This window comes from Epargyreus clarus, unplaced genomic scaffold (genome assembly GCF_041222505.1).
Source record: "Epargyreus clarus isolate Ecla_fem2 unplaced genomic scaffold, WU_Ecla_fem_2.2 ptg000015l, whole genome shotgun sequence".
NCBI classification, from domain to species: Eukaryota; Metazoa; Arthropoda; class Insecta; order Lepidoptera; family Hesperiidae; genus Epargyreus; species Epargyreus clarus.
Window position 1 is genome coordinate 9,565,569 of NW_027332223.1, and position 24,134 is coordinate 9,589,702.

Consider the following 24,134-nt stretch of genomic DNA (forward strand, 5'->3'; position numbering starts at 1 on the left):
CTTCAGTTGATTCTCGAAAAATATTTTCATACATAATTTAAACTGAAATCACTGCGGGATCAATTTGTTAGGTAAAATATTAACGTTTTAATGTTTTCCAAGTACTGTGTATGTACAATATATTAAAAACATTTAATTATATTGCTAATTAAATATAATAGATGGAACTTGAGAGGAAAAGTGTCATCCACGACTCGTTACCGATTACCAAACGTTTATCAATCCGAGATGGTGTCAATGTGAAGCGGAACTAAAATTGTAGATCTATGTATTTAATTTCTATGACCTTTACAAATATTCACATAATTTATTAAGAAAGTAGGGCAAGAAAATAAGGGAAAACTACAACCTAACCTTCATGTCATATAAAAACATAATCACTCTACACGCTGAGACGTAAAATTAGTTCATTTACTACTGGCTCGGAAATACCTCAGAGAGTTTCGCATCATCTAAGCTACCTTTATTTTTCCAAAAGCAACAAATTGCGTGTACGTTTTGCCTTTATTCATATATGTTCTTTAGTATTACATTTCTTTGTCTTTAAAATATATTTTGTGGTATATAAAAGCTTAATCCGAAAGACCGAGGTTCGAATCTCAGACATGCACCTCAGATTTTTCAAGTTATGTGCGTATTAAAATTTAATTATCACTTGCATGAATGACAAAGAAAATGATTAGAGAAGGTTATGAGAGAAATTTTCCAATTATCACTTGGCCAGCGCGGTTGACAATGGCCTAAAGCCGTCAAGCAGAGGAGCAGCCTCTGAACAGAGACCCACGTCCAACAGTGGGACAGCAATAGGTCGCCAACGATATAATACTGAATGTCTAAAATGTAGTTAAAAGCAGAGATTTAATCCGACAAAAAGCGTATGAAATTTACAACGTTTAAATATGCTTTAAAATTTGCGACCATTTATAATGAAAGCACTTACCGTTCAACGCAGAACACAAATTAAACAGACATAATTGTTTCTGCCTTCAGCTAAACATTTTCCAAATTGTGTGTTATAATTAAAATGTATCTTAAACTTCATATTAATGTTGGTTCATTTAACGTTATTAATAACCGACCTATCTAATGTTTTACCAACCAAATATAGACATTTAGCAATTTCTGCCTAGGGCCGTTATCAAAAATAATCAATATTTTTTGGTCTACTAAAGATCGGAATTCGAGTGGCCAGTTATATCAAACGTCTAACTTTATTAAGCAAAACATTAAATTGATTACTAATATTAGTCGGCAAACATTTCTATTCTGAAAGATTAAAGACGTTGATTGTTGAAATGGGAAGGAAAAACATTATGAGGAAACTGCACCTCGACGAGTTTGTAATAAAAAAGTTCTCAAAAATTTGTGAGGTCTACCAAACTGCACTTAACCAGAGCAGTGGACTCTGAGCCTGAAGCCATCTGAAAGGAAACATGAGCCCAGCAGTGGAACATTAATATGTTGTCGACAATATTTCAAATTAAATCATTTTATGCATATTCTAATGAGCGTGTAAATAATGCGGTGTAGCGAATGTTATCCACATATCCACTGAATCATAATTACGGAAACGTGTCAAGAGCGTCCACTGCACCGGACATACAATATTTTGAGTCAATCCGTGGTCACTATTCGCTGAAAAGTATTCATTTACTGAAGCTGCCATTTTAATTTAATTTTCTGTGCTATTTATTAAGGCTATGAGTGTTGAAGTTCAAAGAACACGTTAACAAATTGAGCTGCAGTAACATTCATAAGCTGTTTATTCGATTTAATATCTCCTGATGGTCGAATTAGAGAGTTAATTTATAACACCCATGTACCCAATAGGACAGGTGGTTGAAGTCTCTACAGTTCGATCCCAGCGACACCACCGCCAAAACTATTTCTGCCTAATAACCGCCGTTGTGTTCTGGTTTGAAGAATGGCAAGAGAGATACTTTTCCGTGACGTTTTAACTGAGGACTTGTGGGAAGCATCACATCTATGACCAACCTCGGGTATCTTATCCAGGGTTGATTACAGATGTCCAATGTACAGATTACAGATGTACCAATAGGTGGACTGCATGCTCCTTTGCTGTTACTATATGATAAAAAACATACACGATATAACCACAAAACATCTGTTATCGATCTCCCTTTTTCGCGTACAGTGCAGTGAGCAAAGAACGACCACAAGAACACCGATTGAAATGGTTTAATTAATTAACTTCATCTTCCTCTAGCCTCCCTAGTCGTGTCTCTCAATAATGAAAATGTGATTGGCCAATTGTTTTTATAGGACGATTGTTTTCTTTCACTTGAGGATTCATCAATATATTTTTAGTACATTACAGTTGTGTGTCAAGTTGACAAGATCTACTTCTGACGATTTATGCCCGTTATCGATATTCAATCTATCCAAAGTTTTGCCAACCAAAGATCGAAATTTGAAAATTTCCTGTATGATTCTTCTTATGTTTTTTAAATGTCAAATTTTGATATTTCAGTCTTTAATCTTTTGATAGTTCAAAACAAACGATAGATTCATTATTTGTAACGGATGTAAGTTGAAATGGCTCACATAAGTACGTGTTGTCATAATGAGTGACAGAACAAATGCTTTAGACAAGGTTAACGTCGGGCATGATAGATTGACTCGGTCCAGCAATTTTCCGTCTGGTAATAATTTATTATGTAGGATACTAGAATTAATTACTGAGAGGTGATTTATTGAGCGGACTACTCAAACCTATCGATTAGAAGCGGCCACGTTGAATGTGATTTATTAATTGATAGTGGTAAAACCCTTTGTGTCGACAGTGCCGGTGGCGCTGTACTTTTGTATGTAAAAATGTAAGGATTTTCTTTTGTTTTATTGCATTATCAGCAATTAATCCAAAAAATGGCCGACGTCGTAGATACCACTGCCTTATTAACGCTTCATACTACTGTGTTCTGGTTTGAAAGGTGTGAAAAGGAAGACATACAAAGCGTTTCAATTTAGTCTTCAGAGGTAGCTAGGCATCTGTGGTCGATCTCGTATAGGACTATAATCTTATCTAAGGTTGTCTAAAGATGTCCATGGATGACATGGCCATTTACTATCGTAGTTAAACTGTAGTCTCGTTTGTTACTACATAACTGTTATAAACCATACTTATTATTAAAAAAACTATACTTATTATAAAAAATACAATTTAAATACTTTATGTTGGTAAATGCATAGATATTAAGTGACCTCATAAACGAAACTAGCTTGAAGAAATCATTTACTCTGTAAATGGGTCTAATATAAATTTTCCACTTTTTCTACAAAGATGAGCTTTTTAAAAGATGCTTGACTCTATTCTTCAGTTTTATTAAGAAATTTATTAGTATTCACTTATTTTTGTCTTAGAATAAAAAAGATTCTCATTTTGTACGCACTTTATTTCAACAATATTAAAAATCAAAAAAAATCTTAGAGAGAATCTCTTTTTAATCCCAAACGAAATTCTGTTTTTATATTTTTATTATATTATGTTGTAGTTAAATTGTTCATTGACATTGGGTTATAAATGAGAGGCACCTCGTATAAGTTACGTACTACGACTTACAATGACTCTTAGTGGATGGTGTCGGGAAGATACATACGTATTCGCTTTAGTGCCCCACTTTGCACCACTTGACTATGAATACTTGAGATAACTTATGCAACTATTGCACCCTACCTAATTTATCAGGTACGCTAGTTTCCAAAATAAGCAAGGAATATTTCTTACCTCTTATTTAATTAAGGCAATAGTCATTAAAAATACAATTTTATTTAAGACATTTTATCAAACGTTTTGATAAGTTACGTTTGTCTTCTTTATTCGTTTATTTACATTATTTTTCACACATAAACACCATAATTCTGTCCCATCAATTTTTATATATGTAAGCCAACACCTTATAAAAATCTAATTTGTAGTTTTCAAGATTAGTGCTGTCAAGTAACTCCCCAGTTCTTTCGTAAAAAGTAATGTTTACTTTTACATCTATGTACTTTGTCCTACAGTTTTGTGTAGCTCCTTACCTACAGGAAATATATAATATCGCCATCAATATACTATATAAATGCATATAATAATAGTTCAGAGATATATCTCCGAACATTATTATGTGACAACCCCTTCTCACGAATGCCCGCAGCGCTATTTTTTCAAGGAGCTCTATAACATTTTGTCATATCCCTAGTTCCTCGTCTGAATATTATTCGATTACGTTCCGCTTGCGAGGAATATCTCCACTGAAAATTGTTTTGTTCAAAGTATTATTGAATGCGTATTTATTTTGTGCAAAATTTTCCGCCAGCTTCACTTGTCCGTTGAAGCTCATAAATAGGACAACCGCAAGAAGCTTTGTGTCAACGTTTATCAATATTCCGCTTCCTGCTCTATAAAATGTACTGTTGCAAAAACTCTGCAGACTTTACAGTGTATAGCTGTGTATGTATATCAATAAAGGCCTGTGCCAAACGACCCTCATAAATTTGTCTTGTTCGACGATTCGGGATAGAGGTCAGTGTCACGCCACTGTTGGGACTTCATCTAAAGTGTTCCGTGGCACATTGGAAATGACTTGGCTCATACACCGCTACTCTCCCGGGAAATCTAGCCACGATTTGTTATACCACGCTATTGCTTTCTTTTTCGAAATAAAACGTAAATTTTTAATTTATTTTCTGGCCGGTAAGGCCATCGTAGCAATCTCTTTAGTTTATTCCCTATAAACTTGCACTTTAATGAAAATAAAATCTTAGACAAGGGATGGGAATTACTTAACAAAGATGCTTGCTTTGCTCTCAATACTTTCTTTTATTGAGTTTTCTTTTAAATAATTGCTTTACTTTCATAGTATTGCATAGTATGTTTAGATTGTTATCTATGTTATAGACATGTTATATGTAAGTACATAATTTACCGAGTCCTTTACTTTTACTTCTCTCCGTTACGTATCTTGTCTCAAACAAATGTTAGCTAAAGCGGGCATCATCGATCAAATAAAATAGTTTTGCATTCGACCATTAAAACTTGCGAACTTTTAATCCAGTTTCGGAAGTTGTAAAACATCTAGACTCGCTCTGTTGGAGGCAGACGGGGTGGCGGCCGACCGACACAGTCTAAGTAGAACTACCGAAACGGAAAAACGTATAAACTAAGTTTTTGTATACAGAAATAGTAAATCAGGATGCCGTCCATCTCCTGGTAAGAGAATATTTATGATTAAAACCAGGATTAGTTCTACCTAAGATTGGCAATAAATGCATTGCCACATTTGAAGACTAAGTAACAAGGTCTCATGTAAGTGCAGAGACTTGAAGGGATAGCCTTACCCATACCCTCAAAACCAGAAATATATGTGGCAGTGGTGCATCGGGCGTCTAATGACAAAGAGTTTAAGGCACGATATAAAAATATAAACTAATTTCAATTTCTAACCATTTGTTCAATTCGCCCTTCTTTATTAAATTAATAAATATCCCACAGCATAACTCCTAAACAATAACCGCTCCAATATACAAGTTCGGTATTGAAGATTTGCAATATTATTGGATCATATCGGGTACAAAATTGAAAACCGACTGGAATATAGAGCTCGTATTTTATTGTTTCCGTAGCCATTACGACACAGACCGTTTAACACAAAAAAGTGAAACGTTCAAACGGCAAATGGGCAAAAAAGTTCATAGGAATATGTACTTATATATGGTCCGTTTTGTTAATATTAGAGCTTTACCTTTTTGATATGACGAATCGTGTGAACGTGTGCTATCCAATATTTGAGGCCACAAGAGAAATTATTTTTTGACGCCAGCGTTTATCACGTCAATTTATCGCGTAACATAAACGGGTGAAAATAAATGCCTATCCAGAATAAAATCAAGCATCCAAGTGAAACGTTAAGTTTTCAATCGCGTTTGCTGAAAGATCAGTCTCCATTTATCGTTGAAGTAGTTTAGAGATATCAGATAAGGCGATCCGAGCAAAGATGCGACGGGGTTTTATGTATTCAAGTGCGATGCGCAAAGGCGAACGTAGCGTCGGGAATCTGAGAGGTTTAACAGAGGATTGGACAGCTCGCCTCAGACGATATTTCTTACGTTTCGGACCAAACATCTGACGTGCTAACACGTACCTAGCCTTCGTGTGTCTCGCGCTAAAGAATTTCATTATCGACATATAGGTTCTTGGTAATGGCTTTTAGTGGTTCGTTAATCGAACCGACGCCTCGATAATGTCGTCGTTATGCTTATAGTTGCTATCCATACCTACTTGTTTTCCAAACTTCTCAAAGTATGGTAATTAAAAGTTATCCCTAGGAACAGTTTAATTGGTTCTAGAATATTGTATACCTTGCACTTCGGCCACTTTTCTTCGACTTGGCAATATTGTTAAAACTTAATTCAAACACATTCACAGAAACAGTTACTTATAAAAATATTTTGAGAAGTGTTTAAATAGGAATCGGTTTTATGGAACATGATTCTAAATTGTCTTTTTACTCAGCACCCATTCCGCCATTTATGTTCCAGATCGATCTCTTGAAAACGATTCGCTGCTACGTTCCGATTTTGACATTCAGAATTATCTCATTGAAACGGTTTTACTGAAATGCTGCAATCCCTTCCCTGACTGTACGCTCAAAGTACTTAATCTACTTTTCTGATAGTAACTTATTATTTCTATATAGTACTAACGCGATTGAGCTAGTATAGCATAGCTAAACATAAGACTGTATATACTCGTAGTTACTGAATAGCAAGTAATAAGAAAGATTATTCCCATTTTGCTTTAATCATGTCTAGTGTATTTCTTCTATATTACTTCTTCGTTCGTAAAGATTACTACACTTTGATTAAAAATACCCTAAAATGTATCCTTAAATTTGGTAACGTAGTGATTCATTTTATGTAGTAAAAGTCCATAAATAAAGACAAGTACCTACTTACTAGCAAGTGACCCGTAACTATTTGCTGGATTTCCTTTTAGAGAAAGAAATCAACGAGACCTCTTTAATTATGTAACGGCGACTCTTGATAAGATACTTTATCTAGACAGAATCGCTATCCCAGTAGCCTTTATTCCCTGCTATTAGTGTGACGATATCCGTGACTAAATTGTAAATAGAATCTGCAATCATATAGGAATGTTTATTTAGTACTAGACTTGGTCCTTACTTTAATTGTGTTGTCGTTCGCAGCTCTACTCACGTCCTTCCCAGTGTATGGTTATTCAATTTAATGTTAGTTATATATCGCTATATCCTATTTTTCTTGCCATAGTGTATAATATTTGCGTTGAAGTTCCGCCATAATAATTTCTAAGATTCGTACGGATAGTCGACAAAAATTATCAAGACTTGTTAAGCTAGCCTAGCCAAGTACAATTTGAACGTTTCTATTTTGTTTACGTAAATATGCAAAATGTTGCGCCGTATGTTGCACCGCTAAGCCAAAAAGAACACCCCAGTGTGCTTGTTTTCCCATAGGCTGATGCCTTAATTCGTTCAGTGCCAGGATGAAATATGTATATGTATGCTAAACGGCAACGGAATATATAATGAAAGCAACGAGTTGTTCGCGTCAATTTTTACGAACGCTGACACAGTTCCCTAACAAAATCGCTCCGTGAAGTCCACAAACCAACCCTCGGTTTGCCGAACTGCCCGAGGCATCGTTAGACCGGTCTTTACGCCACTGATTAGTTTTTATAGGCGTCGAATTCGCCTTTAATATTTCAAAAGTTTTCAGCTTAATGAGAAAAACAAATATAACAATCTGAAATGCGGAGTCTCGTTTGGATTGCGAGAAATTGCTTTACGCGTAATTAAATTTTAATTATGGTGGGCGAACTTTCCGTGATGACTGTGATGGGATCTATTTCTGGTTTACAGTAATGCTCACGCTGATGTATTGTGGCTTAAAGCATTTCAATTAAGTTATCACAAAGCTACAACTTTAATTAGTTTCTACCTCGAATCGGTCTATTGAATAATTACAAAATAATAACTGATAATGATAATGAAATTCCACACCCGGATTTCTTGCCGGATCTCTTCAGTTAAGGTCGTATTTCGATCCGGTAGTAGGTAGGTATAATGTAGGTAGGAAATGTAAATGTATCCGTAGGTCTAAACAATATAAATACTTTTTATTTCATTTCATTGCAAGTTCGTAATATTTTTTGTAAAACAAATCTACTAGCTCTTAACATCAGAGGGCTTTAAACTATCCCAAAACTCATCAGTATTCTGATCTGCCTCCTAGTTATTTGAAATTAGTTCAATATTGTTTATTACTTTCATCGGCCGCCTGATTTTAATCTTCTTTGTGGATTCTTTTGTCAGTCGTTTCATTGCCAGTTTTCAAATTGCCACCTTGTCTGGGATAGATTTCGACGAATCAATTAGGGATGTCTTTGACGACTCCTACGTTACGTGAGGATTAGCGTTAGTTAGTAATCAAAGACACAATGGTTAGAAACGTACATTAGGAATTTCAACACGATTTAACTATGATTGATTATATATTGTTTTTTTTTTCGCTTAAATAGAATGGCTCACAGTGCTCACACGCAAATTAAATATTTTCTAGCATACTCATACTTTACAATTAATAATACTTATCGTTTTAGTTTCATGAAAAATAATTAATTAATAGACTCAAGTGAACAGATTCAAGTTACAAATTAATTTAAAAACTAAAATAATTTCAGAACAAATTTCCTTTCGGACGTTAAGGTTCAAGCGCTAAATTAAGTATTTAAGAGGGAGCTCAACATTTAAAAAGTTACCAAGAAGTAGCTTCGAAAACTTGTTATCAAACAAGCGCATTTCCTTTGCATACAACAGCGAGCAATAAACTTGCCGCCCGAAGCTCCACCGTAAACAAGTGAATACCCGACGCCGTAGACGCTTAATTATTTGAGGAAACTCCGACGCGATCACATCGGAAGACGGAGCAATCGGTTAAGAAATAATTGTCCTTGTTATTAAAGTTTAGTTGGTTTTCAGAGGATTTTTGGTTTATGAAACTCGAGCGGCTTTCACAGTGGAAGACCTATAGGAGATACGGGTGAAATGAATTATTTCGTGCTATCAATAACCTGAAAGGAATTTTATAGGGAACGACGTTCGATAATGTCTACGTTATGTAGTGTGAAGTAATGTCGGTCTTTGTTAGATAAAACATTGGATAGATTGAATAGTAATAACGATCGTAAGTAACGAGTCTTACTTAAGTAGTATGTTTTATTTTTCAATTTTACACAATAACTTGAATATTGTTGGGGCCAAAATTTGATATTCCCTAATATCCTCTACAATTGCTCCAAGTCTTTTTTGATTGGGTCAGTCGTAAGATTTAAACACACAAACAAATTTATATAAAACATTTTTATGTATACCTACACCTACATATTAATCATCAGTACACGCAATTATTCCTAACCTTATAAATCGGCAGATATTTTAATTACAGACAGACACTGCTATTTTGTTTATTTGTATAGTTAAATGTATTGTGACAAAGATCCCCAGTTCCAAATTATATAAGTTACAGAAATAAAGGACGTTCTGGGAACAATAACATTATTATACAGCAGAGATAGACGGAGTTTATTACCACCAGTTAATAGTTACTTTCCGTCTGTAATTTAGTTTTCTTGTAGGGATGGCGATTCTTTCCGAAAAAGATCGATTCTTGAATCGATTCAAATAGAAGTGCGATAAATCGATTCACAAAAGAATCGATCTCCAAAAAACGATCTTCGATTTTTTCAGCTGAAGAAGATAGCGAAAAAAGGTTATCAGGACCAAACAAGCACTGAAATAGGAATCCGTAAGCAAAAAATGTCTATAATACATTTAAACAACTTGGAAAAAATCGACTTTCGAAGTTGTTTAATCAATCCATTCGCTGAATCAATCCATTGCTGGAGATTGATTAAAATAATCGTTTTTTATCCATAAGATCGATTTTTCGATTATTCGCTCTCAGATCACCATCCCTATTTTCTTGGGTCACGTCACAAAGTCGTTACGTAAGCCAAAATAAATAAACGCCGATGTGGTATGTAAGGGTAACGGCATGGCTGGATTGTTACGCTATTGGCCTGGTCGGGACTGGGGACCGACAGCTTTATGACCACGCCACATGGTACGGATTACTCGGAACCTCAAAATATCTATATGTTTCCTAATAACGGCGTGTGACACACGACGTAGTGTAATATTTTAGTTGTATCTTCATATATGTTACTAGAAATTGAATTATTTTCGAGAAATTGAATCGAGTTTACTGACTTATTAAATCTCGATGACTTAAGTATGACTGACTTAATGAATTAATTTTTCACACGATTTTGTTACTTTTACAGTGAAATCAAATTTAACTATCTATCCTAATTAACTTGTTCTTTATGATTCGTTCTGACATATAATTTATCGTGCATGATAGACCAGAAAAACCTGTTTACATAGTCTAAAAGATATAAAAAAAATATACGACGATTTTTTATATTAGACTACCCTCGTGACGGATATGTCACCATTCACCATACCGGTCTGACGTGCATCGGGTTCCGGGTTTGATCCCTGGCCAGATAAATATCTAAATGATCTCTTCTGGGTCTGGGTCTTTGTGTATTGCAACCAACGCAATCTCGACCAACGCAATCTCGACACAGGTAACACTGAGTGTAAAAGTAAGCGTCCATTGTTAATACGAGTATTATAAAAGGATAAATTTATATATCACGGTGTCTTCATCGTATATGAAGTTTTTAAATTGCGGACCATGCCAGTCTATCCCTAATTTACCACTCTGCAGTGCCTCAAACGAAAGCAATTTCCGACTAGATTCTATTTTTTTACCCGCGTTTGGAAGGTCCAGAGTGAATTGCAAATCGTTTAATATCGTCAAATTACGTTTGAGGTCAAATCATGTATTTTCGTTTAGGAAAAAATAGCTAAGGTAAAAGCTTCAAAGCAATTAAGTATTATAGTAAAAGTTTATAGAACTATTATTTTTTGACCGAAAAGGCACTACTGTCATGCTTATTTCCATTCGTGAAGATTTTCTTGCGTTTCGGTGATTGGGCCTTTTTTGTTTTCGAGGCGGAAACCTTCAAAAGGTACCCGGAGCCGTGGGAGCGACACAGGGTTATGTGGGACTTTTACCGTACTAAAACCCCCCCGGTGGCCATCCACGGCGTTGCAAAGAGGACTCCGGGATCTCCAACGGAACGCTAGCGGAGTCCTCTGAACGCGTTGCCCCTTCGGGCTCCGCCCAGGTGAGCTTATCGTTCACCGCACCGTCTGGTGGGTACGACGGTATGCGACCACACATACCGCCGTCCTTCCCGGCCGTTGGCTGGGCGGTTCGAGCTCCCACTCTTGCCACCCATGACCCCAGAAGCCCCCTTTTAGTCGCCTCTTACGACAGGCAGGGGATACCGTAACCCTATTCTTGTCCCGGAACTACAGGGATTCGGTGATTGGGCCTAGATACCGGCTGACTTACATGTTGCGACCATCTCAGTCCTTATGAGTGACATTTCTGACCGACATTAGAGACCCTATACCATATCGAGTTTGTTACAGATTCATAAGCGGTAGAAACCACTTGCGTATCAAGCCGCACGCCACTTCAGTCATAAAAGAAATTGCTCGCTTGAAAATCATTGTATACATATTTGGAAAATTCAAAACAGCCCCATTAGTGTTAAATTATCACAAAGTGTGTCCATTAATAATGACAGTGTCAAAATAATCGGCGTGCGGTGAATAGCGATTATGGTCGACATACCGCCGTTAATACTATTCGACTGCGCCCATCAATGTTAACAAGCGGATTCATGTGCAGTTTATTATATAATCGGCTAAATGTTATGTCAACACACAGTTTTACGAGATTCGTTTTGATTAAATATAACGGTAATTAATTAAAACTGTTAGCGTATTATCTGCAGCGTTGTTGTGGTTTGTAATAAATAGTTCGTGTACCTATAATAATGGATGAGTAAGGAAAATAATTAAAGATATTTACCGTCGTATACATATATGTATGTACATAATTCTAATCACATTAAACCGTGCTTAACACTTATTCTAACGCATAATGGGTTATGTACCTATGTATTTACAGTCAAATATAGGAAGTATTAAAAATATAAATATTTTATGGATGTTAAATCAAAGAGTAATTAATAAAAATATAAAAAAAAACATACCTATAATGAAAAGTTTCAATAACGGAAAATAAAAATGCAGGTTTATTAATTTTCAGAACCCACGATATGTAATTCAATCGCTTCGCATTCATTCGTTTCGCATTCCGTTTCACGGTTTCCATAAAGTTATCAATGATAGTGTGTGTTACTTATACATATGTATTGCATATATTCATAAATTGTATAATAGTCGTCCGACACGAAATATTTCTATTGTTCATAGCTTTCCTCTTTGATTAAAAATATGAAAATCTGTTGAATTAATTAAATTAATTAAAACATCTATTACAGTTTTACAACTACAAATACAATTACAATACAAATATCTATTACATTTTGATTAGACTATCTTTTATATTTTTGACTTTCTACTTTTATATTTTTGGATCCCATTTAAGAGCTGATAAAATGAGCCTGAAATTAAAGAAAAAATAAATGCAATAAAAAAACTAACCAACCTACTAATAATTTATTAGTTTGACACAACCAAATTCGTGTAAATGTAACCAAATACGTTAAGAATAATAAGATTAGAGTAAGATTAATATTGTAAGTAATGCTTATCTTTTGAAATTCTAAAGTTAATAAATGTGCAAGTTATATAGATGGTATGAGTTTAATATCCAAGTAAGTTTGGTTGTTGATCTGGAGTGGCAAGTCGTTATTGAGTCCGTAGAGCTTAAGCTAAGTTGCTCTTACATCGATTGAAGAGTGAACTGCAAATTAATATCTGTTATGCTCGACTATACTAACCACAAGTCGGATATACGAATCGTGCTTACAACTAATACATTTATCTATGTAACCATCAGTTTAATTAACTCAACTCTCAGCCTTACTTGTAACTTTGCTATTATGATTTATTATGTATTAATATTGTAGCAACTTATCTTGAATAATGAAATTTGATATTAGGGACTAAGAAATCAATATAATGTAAGCCTAACCACTACTTTATATCCGACTGAACGAAAAGGTTTTGTTTTCACGCACCTATTACGTCTTATCTTCTAAAACTCTTACACCTATTTATATAATTTAGGTATCATTATTTTTATTTAGATAGCCCAATTGTTATAAGATAGGTGATAGGTGATCAAAAGAAAAAGATGGCAGGTCTGTGATGAGATGCTGTTCTTTCAAGTGTTTTTTTCCGAACACAGTGTTGTTCGGTTGTGCAGGGTTGTACAAGTATCAAATTAAGGATATTCAAAGAAAATATTGATATTTACAAATAACAGATACGAATTTTCCTCTTTTGCGGGTGTAATTTTTGCTCTTTGAACAAAAGTTTTTACTCCCAACAAAAATAGTACCCATAATTTTGTACCTATTGTGCGAATTAAATACATACCTATACATATGTCGTACGGATTAAGTATTCATTGAAATGTCTAAAGTATTCGGAAACAGATAACTTATGTCATGATTTATAGACGACAACATTAATATTTCACTGCGAATATTGAATTACTCTCAAACAATCAGCAATAAATTTTAATAAAGCAACTGAAATTGTTTTAAAAGTGGATCGTAACAACTCAGCTTGATGCAATTAAGCCGCAAAAATGGCTCAAACGATTAACGTCATGACGTTATTTAAACAATATTAATGGACGGCGATATGTTTTTAATCATATTGCCTTTGTACAAGTCGTATTTAACTGTCCGATGTTTATGTTATATATATAACATTGTTATGTAAAAACGATAGAACTTTCGCTTCTGTAATTCGGATGTCATAAACATTTTATCGTTCTTTCGTATAATGTCGACTTTGTACATTTCCATAATACTGTTTATGGTCAGGATCAAACTTTCTCTTTCGGGTTTAACGGATATAAAGAAATGTCTATATTCTTTAACTGCTTCTGCCGATAAATTGTCTTAAAAATGTGCATCTTATTGAATAGACACATATGAATAAACGATACCTTAGCAGCTAAATTAGCATAGTGTTCCTTTATTCGCTTGCCCATATAAAATAAACATTGCACTTCACAGTTATGTGAATAAACCCAAAAAACAATGTACCGAAAATTGGTTTTAAATATGGGTTTTAAAAAAAAAGTTATATTTATTTTGAGAATAATATGATTTTTATTTCCAATGAAACAAATCATTCTGACTAGGAAACCCTTCATTGGACACGCACTCAACAACTTTACTAGCTGGCAATCTTACAGTAGAATAAAAGTTAAGAATCTCATTAAAAATGCGATTTGCTGTTGACTTTATCCTGACAAGCTTTCCAAAGAGCTGGCACACAAAATAAATGTATAGTTGCGTGACTTGCAAATACTTTGTATCTGTTGGTACTTAAAGTGATATGTATTTAAACCGGCTAGCGTTACTGCTTACACAGTGTGGTCTGAACATTTCTTTTTATTCTAATTAGCTACTTTTACTGTCACCACTGGCAGTTTAAAACAACGGTACTTTGAGAGCAGATGGTGTTTTTTAACGTTTATTGTTTAAAGACGCCTGTTCTTCGCTGTTTAGAGGATAAGCCCTTTATTTTTTATTGTCTTTGACGCTTTATTATCTTTTTACGTTCTAGCAAAGAATATTTAGGAAACCGTTATTAATATCTCAATATATATGAAGAAGTATTCATAAATTTGCTTAAAGCATTTTATTTGATTTACTTACTTATCTTTTAAATGCTTTTTACCTATTTACTGAATGCACATTACATATATTAATTCGGTTCCTATTTAAACTAAATAATACCGACATATTTAAATAAACAGCGCAGTGAGAACGGACAGTTAACGGGAAGGTACCTGCAGTATAGCTCAGTGCTGACTATTTACCCGTATTATTACTGGCGACGTGTGCTTCTGATGTTACCATTAGTCGGTGATATGAGCGTTCACTAAAAAGCTTCGCTGAAAATAGAGCCAACGTACAAATATACAGAGTGATTTTTTTCAATAAATCAAACTAAGATAGTATCAATTTAAATAAAATCGGATTATTTTTAAACTAAATAATACAGACATATTTAAATGAAACGGCGCAGTCAAAATGGACAGATAATGGGAAGGTACCTGCAGTATAGCTCAGTGCTGGCTATTTACCCGTATTATTACTGGCGACGTGTGCTCCTGATGTTACCATTGGCCGGTGATATGAGCGTTCTCTAAAAAGCTTCGCTGAAAATAGAAGTAACGTACGAATATACAGGGTGATTTTTCAAATAAATCAAACTAAGTTAGTATCAATTTAAATAAAATCGGATTATTTTTAAACTAAATAATACAGACATTTTTAAATGAAACGGCGCAGTCAAAATGGACAGATAACGGGAAGGTACCTGCAGTATAGTTCAATGCTGGCTATTTACCCGTATTATTACTGGCGACGTGTGCTTCTGATGTTACCATTAGCCGGTGATATGAGCGTTCACTAAAAAGCTTCGCTGAAAATGGAGCCAACTTACGAATATACATATTTATGTAAAAATATCTCTATATACTATGTATACATATTATCAAAAGATTTTGCTGATAGGTACGCGTGTATCAAAATAATGTAAATTACTATTTTATTAAAATATTGCGTCGTGAAAGTTCTTTGCAAAGAAGCACTAGAACCTCACGCAGTCTCCGTTAATTTCAAAACGAATTTAATGCTCATTATAATTTTTAATTTTTTTTTTCTGTCAGACTTAATAAATACAACAAGTGCAATACCTATTATACTGTAATATTTAAACAATTAGTAATACATTTTATATTATTTTATGTTCCAGTATGATTTGATTATTAGATTGATGGAGGATTGAGGATGGATTACAATATTGGTTTGAAACAGAACTCTCCGAGTTCTGGTCATATTGTTTAATCTAACTGATAAGTTTGAATTTCTGTTTTCGGTCTGTTTATTTCTGTACTCGACTGTATGTAAACCCTAAGGAAATCAAAAAATTGCTTTATGTACAGCCGCTGTGCCATACGGAGCTGCGTTGCATAGCGTTGCATAAATTTCTGAGGTGAACTGCGTGCCCGTTTGCTACATATCTTGTTAAAATGTAAACGTGTGATATATTACAAATACGTAGGATTAAAATAAATAAAGTCTTTTCCTCATGTTCCAATTGCTAATAAGCTCTTATTGTTACAGTGACAAAGTTCATCCGTATCGGCATCGCGGACAAGAATGACAACCCGCCGTACTTCGACAAGGAGCTGTACGAGGCGGAGGTCGACGAGAATGAAGACATCCAGCACACAGTACTCACTGTCACCGCCAAAGATCACGACGAATGTGAGTACTTAGATTTAGTTACTATACTCTAGGGCAACTAACAACTAGTTGGCAACTTTTTGGCAACACGGGTCACGTAATATGAGATGTTAGGTCCGTAGACCACAAAGACAGGAGAGAAAGACCCGCAAGGCTGCAGGGAGGGGGTTAGATTTCGACGTTACCTTAAGTCTTAATTTGTTATTAATTTGATATCAGTAATAATGGTAGATATTCTGTGAAAATTGTAACCAATTACGACGTTTAAAGATAGGTTAGGTGGTCAGACGTTGTAGGTTTAGTATAGTAAAAAGGTTGTTTTTCTTAAATTACATAAAAATAAAATATTAAAGTTATTAAACTGAACATAATAAGAAAATTTACATTTCATTATCTTGTGTTATCCTCAAAGCATACTTATAAATATTATAAATTGGCAAATTATAGAAATAAATTAAAATGGTTAATTTTGCGACGCACAACATTATAACTTAAATCTTACTTACTATAAACTGGTACGTCGGATTATACAGTCATTTTGAGATAAAATCAAAACGAATTTCCTGAAATTGGTTTGACGGGATAAAATCGATAGGTCGATCAAACGTTAGTTATGTGGTTAGCGATATATCTATTGACACCTCACTAACAAACGCCACAAACACGGCAAAAACAAAAGCATTAAAACCCCAGTTTCAAAAGTCCTTATCGTTCAAGCGTCGTTCGACAGGCGACTGCATAAAACGGCGGAATAGTTAGTAAAAATGAATATTCGCAGTCAGTTTCAGTTGCAAAATGGTGAAATGGTCCGCGAAGTCCTAATTGTATCCAAAATGTTGTCCGTTAGCTCTGCACGCTCGGTGGTCCCAACGGCACGATTCTGTTGTACAAAATGAACAGTCGAATTTCCTAAATGCGGACAGTAACTTCTAGTCTAATGTAAATTTTCATTGTGTGTGTCGTTGTTTAACGACTTGAGACATAACTATTGTGACCATACGTCCAGTTTTAAACAGGATATTCCTGCATTTAGGTTATCGATTTTGTATAAGCATTAATAAAAATACCTAATTGAAAACTAGACGGGTCTAGTCATATCGGGATATTATAGAACTGATTCTACAGGCGAATATTATAAAAACTTCCTAGATAAAATATTACGTTCACATAAGTACCACGTAACTCTTTTTAGTAAATAATAAAAACTATAAAATCCAGAAATCGTCCCGATTCGATGAGGAATATAAATGGTCACTCTAGACGTAGCGTGCGCTTTTCGGAAGTGAGCTTATGAAAGCTTCCGCAAGGCTTTAGCGTATACCGCACGCTGTAAGATATTCTCTCAGGTACGAATATACGGTAACAAAGCCCGGGACAAGTGACACTTAAATGGAGTTTAGCGTTTCGTGAAGATAATCTGATCACTTATGCTGCAGATGAAAGTTTGTTATGAAACTTGAGTTAAAATTTCATATGTGCTTCATTGTAATTTCATATGTGCTTCTTCATGGAATTAAGATAGTTGTTGTGACTATTCCCAGATAAGTGAAACTTTTAAAAGGTAGTAGGACTAGTATTGCTAGAATGGGAAGGTACCTACTACCCCCGCACCTATTTGTAATGTAAAGCATTTCTTGCATTTCGGCGGAAGGGTGGTGATGCTGGCTGACTTATCTTAGGAACTTATCTTAACTCAGGAATGGTAACGCATCTGTAATTGACTTTTAACCACGACGACATTGACGGCATTGACTTATCATCAAATGGACTATATACACATTCGCTACTCCAATCTTATGAAAAAAGGGAAGATATGAACGAAATGTATAACCATACATTACGTGCCGCTTATTAACCGACTTCAAAAAGGAGGAGGTTATCAATTCGGCCGGTATCTTTTTTTTTTTTTTTTTTTTTTTTTTTATGTATGTACAGCAATTACTCCGCCGTTAGTGGACCGATTTTAATAATTCTTTTTTTATTGTGTAGAGACGAGCTGCGAATTGGTCCCATTTAAATATGGTTAGGATCCATCGATTGGTTCTGGAGAAAAAGAGGGGAACTCCTCCACCCAAATATAACAGCCATAACTTCGCCATTTATGAACCTATTTTAATGCCTTTCATTTCGTGTGTGGACAATTGCTACAAGTTGGTCCCATTTAAATATGATGAGGATCAGAGTGGGTTCTGGAGACAAAATATGTAACTCCTCAACCGATGGGTATAATTGAGTTTTGTTTGAAGATATTTGGTGTAGGTTCTAATGAAATTGAAAAACCAGTTTATCTTTGACTATTTAAGGGTCTGATAATGTGGCTCGGAGTCAAAATATGTAACTCCTCAACCGATGGGAATAATTGAGTTGTGTTTGAAGATATTTGGTGTACGTTCTAATAAAATTACAAAGCCAGTTCATCATTGACTATTTAAGGGTCTGATAATGTGGCTCGGAGTCAAAATATGTAACTCCTCAACCTATGGGAATAATTGAGTTGTGTTTGAAGATATTTGGTGTAGGTTCTAATGAAATTACAAAGCCAGTTCATCATTGACTATTTAAGGGTCTGCTAATGTGGCTCGGAGTCAAAATATGTAACTCCTCAACCGATGGGAATAATTGAGTTGTGTTTGAAGATATTTGGTGTAGGTTCTAATGAAATTGCAAAGCCAGTTCATCATTTACTATTTAGTTAGGTTAGGTTGGAACATATAAGACAATATAAAACTAAGCGAGCAGGGCGCGGTAGCGCCCTGCGAGCGGGCGGTTCCAATCAATGTAAATTCAGACCTTACTTTCATTCATGATCACGTTTATACAATTTTATATTGTATTAATGTAAAAGTTAGTATGTCATCACTAAAAAGGGTGAAAAAAAATTTTTAACAAAAAATACAACCGACTTCTATGTCACTACAAAGTAAAAAATAATTCAAATAAATGTTGGTTTAGTACATATTTCTGAAGTCGGCGCTCAAGATATTTCGTTGGATAACGATGTAAACAGCGTGTCTAATATGTGTGCGTGTCTAAGTCAGCGCTCAATATATTTAGTTGGATAACGATGTAAACAGCGTGTCTAATATGAGCGCCGACTTCAGAAATATGTACTAAACCAACATTTATTTGAATTATTTTTTACTTTGTAGTGACATAGAAGTCGGTTGTATTTTTTGTTAAAAATTTTTTTTCAGTAAGTAATTTCAACCAGAGCAATCAATGGAGTTCCGATTTAAAAGGCAAATTTAGCGCGTAATTAAAAATAAAGTGAAGTTTTTGTACACATAAATTAGCATACATCTTTTATACTGATAAATTATAGTCGCTCTCAAAATAATAACAGGTTTTATTCTATGGATAAAGATACATAATTTTACATGAACCAAGCATTGCATACTTTGCAACAGGAAAATCTTTGTGTAAATTTCGAAAATGTATGCGCGGACGGACTTTGTATACATGTACTTTTGTCAAAAGAAATAACTGTTCACAGTCAAAATAACAGATATATGTGTATATGTTACCCTGTAGGTACCTAAAATAGGAATAGTACGTTAGAAATATCGTGTCATAAACATAGATTAGTAAAGATACTTCGCCGCCTTGAAATTGAATGAAGCCACAAACGGCTTATTTTAGTAAGTTCTTTTTTTGAATCCTTGACAAATAAAATCATTTTTAGAGAAAATTTACGAATAAATAACTAATTTATGTAATAATTACGTAATTTACGAAGTAAATAAATAATTATTTCAGATATTTTAGGGACATTTTAGCACGGAGACGTGGCTAAACTTTTTTACGCAACTATTTCAATTCTCAAAACTGGGTACATTTTCTTGTTAGGAGTGAGTAATCTTTACTAATCTATGGTCATAAATTAAATCTTATGAATTACGCAGTAACAATTGGCGTTAACACAATAAGTAACAACATTAGTCTGATTACTCAATCAAGGCAATAATGAAATGAATTATTGAATTGCGTCATAAAATAAAGCTATTAAGGCGAGATGTTCCCATAAATTCCCGAAAGACATCTTATTGGATTCTCACAGAGAAATTGTTACCGTAATAAAAACGATTATGAGAATCTACCTATCCACTCAAATGTTTAAACAATGGAATTACGTAAATATACTGTTAGAAATATATTCAAATTATTTCATTATAGTATTATTTTACTTAACTATTTTGTTATTTTCTTGATGTTTATTTATATAGTCATTGGCTGTATGCGTTACACTATTGTATGCATTAGCATAAAAATAAAAAAGAACGCTCTTGACGTTACAGTTTTATTTTGCGCGGGAATAATAAAAGTTGTAAATTGGATCATGAAATAGTTTAATTTTATCAATACAATGCAATTTAATGTAGGTTCACGTAAATATGAATACAAAATTAATTTTGATTGTAATATAACAGTTTATTAACTTTGTGAATACAATAGAAAACAGTGAATTGTGAAATGTACGAGTAATTTAACTGGAATTACCACAATAATTAACTTGGCTGTTTACCACTGTACACTATTTGTGGTGTAATATTTTTTCCTTTTGTGAAATTGAAGTAAGAAATGAGATGCAGTCCACCTTATGGTAAGTGATTAACGACGATAGATCTGTAATTAAATCAAGTTAATTTGAATATCAATGGTAAACCACAACCGTTGATATTCCTGAGGACTAAGTTGGAGCGCATCATGTGTCTTAGGTCGCTACAAATAAGTTCAGAACAGCACCTTGATACTCCTTAGAATGAAGTTGGTAAAATAGCTTGCCAACGGTCATACCATCTTATATTTTTGTGGACACATTCCTAGCCCTTATTCATCAATGCTTAATAGTGTCTGAGCTATTAAATTAAGGTCCATTCTACTATAATATGTTGAATAGTAAGACAGGGTGAACTAAAACAAAAAAAAGGTTGTAAAATTACCTAAAAGGCTGGCCTTAAATATTAATGAATAAGAAGGTATATATTTCCAAACGCCAGACACAATAAGATAAAATCCTCGCGATCACGAAATTACAACACAAAATGAATCAGTGTTTTAGAGTGTATTGAACTGTACAGAAACTGTTTATTGACTCAACATTTTGAAGGTATTGTGTAGACTGGAGAACTCAGTATAAATGGATGTAAACAGACACCCATTGTATTGCTACTTTACTCGCTCCTTTTATAATTCTTTTCCAAATTGATTAAATTTCTTCGACGCATGAAAGTTTCATTCAAATACCGATGTCAATTACTTGAATCTTAGGTATTCAAGCGAATATGTAACGTTACTAATATATTTTCGTCGGATTTTCTTCGGGTTGATATACGCATTGCGCTTTGTATAATCTGACAAACTGTATTAGGGTCACGGGAGTGGCTTCCGTGCTGTAAATATGTCACAAAAACGATATGCGTTCCGAATATTAAATCTAAAAATTTCGTATTGTCTGCGCATAAAGGGGTTACTTTTAACCAGTTGATTATACTTGGAAATTATAATGTTTGATATTCTGCATCGATCTTGTCTATTTGCCAATAATTTGGTTTTTAAAGTGGCTCTCTTTGAAACGAGATAGGTAGTTTACTCTTAAATGTTAGCCAGGGGATACGTCAGTGGTTAAGGTGCCTTTCCAACAAAGATATGTAAGGTGGTTAAGTGGTGTGCGAAATAAAACTTAAGTAAGTTGTGCTACGAAAATGATATGGCTACACTGATCGCAATATTTAGCTCGCATCCGTAGCTTCAATCCTTAACTTGCATCCCTTCATATGAAAAACATAGCTTAGCTACCAGAGTTAATCTATTCCGAGGAATGAAATTCAAACGATCCTATTAGTGGATTTGACACACATCCATAGGTTAGCTACATCGTACATTTCTGGTTGAAATGCACCGTATTGCCGTTTTGCTTAGTCCATTCGAGTTATGAAGCTGGCAGAGTGACATCGGTTGGCGAGCCAGCTTGGCACGTGTGCGCCGTATGAAACTTTCACAGGGAAGCTGGAATTATAAGCACACTACATACATACGCGTGTGTAAGCCATGCATTTACGAGCCCCACGTAGCAGCGCGCTCGGAGTTTGATCGATGAGTTCGCATACTCCACGATACCTTTACTCAAGAAAACAGTTTCTACTTTAAGATTCTAAAACAATTTTCCTCCACAAGTTTAAAGATTTAGCTGCTTATTTATAAAATAATAGAAAATGTAGATCGTCTGACCTATAAAATGAAGCCTAAATAAGTTATAAACGCGATTGAGAATCAAACATTATATATCGTTATAGGAATTTTATGCGTACGGTGTTGGTGCTGAAATTTTTTTATACGCCTACCCTCACCCGAGGGATCATTTCAAAGCTTTCGAAATTGAAAGTGTAATAAAATTTTCTTCTACTACGTCGTAAATCTGCTCGGATCGTTGATATCCGGTCGTTTATTCTCTCCAAATGTGCAATGATTTTTTGTGGCAATTAAATAAGTAATCAAAGTGTATAGGCACGATATATCATTGGAGGGTTTTACGATGTTATATTTATTTGTGGATTTGAAGTTAATCCTGCTATTACTATAATACATAACGGTATTATTTACAAAAAAAAAAACATTTGAAGATTGTGTTTCATATTTCTAAATAATAATGTTTTCATGTTTTCATAGTAGTAAAATGATAATTAGAGTTAACTTTCAAAGGTATTGTTTTAATTTGCTATTGGAAAGAAGTTGAACGTATTGTGATTGTGAAATATACTTCACAATAACACGATATTTTCATTCGAAATACCTTTTGAAATACGTACCTTTCAAATAGTGAACAATAACATCCATCTTTTATTCATATAAGTACCTACTTACCCTTGTTACAATAAATTGCAAAAAAGCAATACGTTTAACAAAATAAGACAATTCAGAAAACGGCTCTTGTTAATCGCTCGAAGCGAAGACAGAACGTGAAGTTACGTACTTCCTTATGGAATGTAATTTGTACATATACGTAGGTACTTACACAATGTATACACGTCACGCAGGCACTTTAACGGAGTGAATGAGGGAATATACCCTTCGAAGGCAGCAATGTTTGTTTGGCTTTGACATGTACCCTTACCATGAGTTTTCAAAACATCCCACAATTTTACGTTACGCTCACTCAATCCATTATTTTGTTCCGTTTGCTTCAGTAGACTGAGTAAACGTAACGATAAGTAAGTGCTCAAGTCTTTTTGTCTTCGCAAAAAGAGAGACAAAACATAACGCGCCATTTTGTCAATTTAGACATTTAATGTTACGTTACTGACACTATAGTTCTGATACAATCCGCTGAGGACGCTGATTGTAATTTGTATGAGCAAATACGTAAATAAATACCAAAAGAGTAATATTTGTCAAAACGTAAAAACTCATGGTAAGGGTAATGTTTTGCTTTCAATTACCTTCTTAGAAACAACGGTAAGAAACGCGCGATTGTAGAATTTGAAACGAGAAACTGTAATCTTCGAATCCGGAGAAATCTCTTTGTTTTAAAGATTTTCGCAGAATTTATTTGTATGAAAAAGCAGTACCTGTACTTTGTATTGGAAGTATGAAAGGATATTCTTGGAACTAAGCATTAATTGAAGTGAATTTAGCAGTCATTTAATAC

At 34.3% G+C, this 24,134-nt stretch overlaps 2 protein-coding genes across 5 annotated transcripts in view; both read left to right on the forward strand.

The window, feature by feature from the left end:
• The window catches only part of LOC140747938 (neural-cadherin), a 422,123-nt gene that overhangs the window by 317,848 nt on the left and 80,141 nt on the right, over window positions 1-24,134 (forward strand). For all 4 annotated transcript variants that reach the window (XM_073080592.1, XM_073080591.1, XM_073080594.1 and 1 more), the window contains exon 13: window positions 16,367-16,510. In XM_073080592.1, the coding sequence (XP_072936693.1) occupies window positions 16,367-16,510 (144 nt within the window). The remainder of the gene's footprint in view (window positions 1-16,366; window positions 16,511-24,134) is intronic.
• The window catches only part of Dnaaf6 (dynein axonemal assembly factor 6), a 299,460-nt gene that overhangs the window by 134,080 nt on the left and 141,246 nt on the right, over window positions 1-24,134 (forward strand). The gene's annotated exons all lie outside the window — the stretch shown is intronic.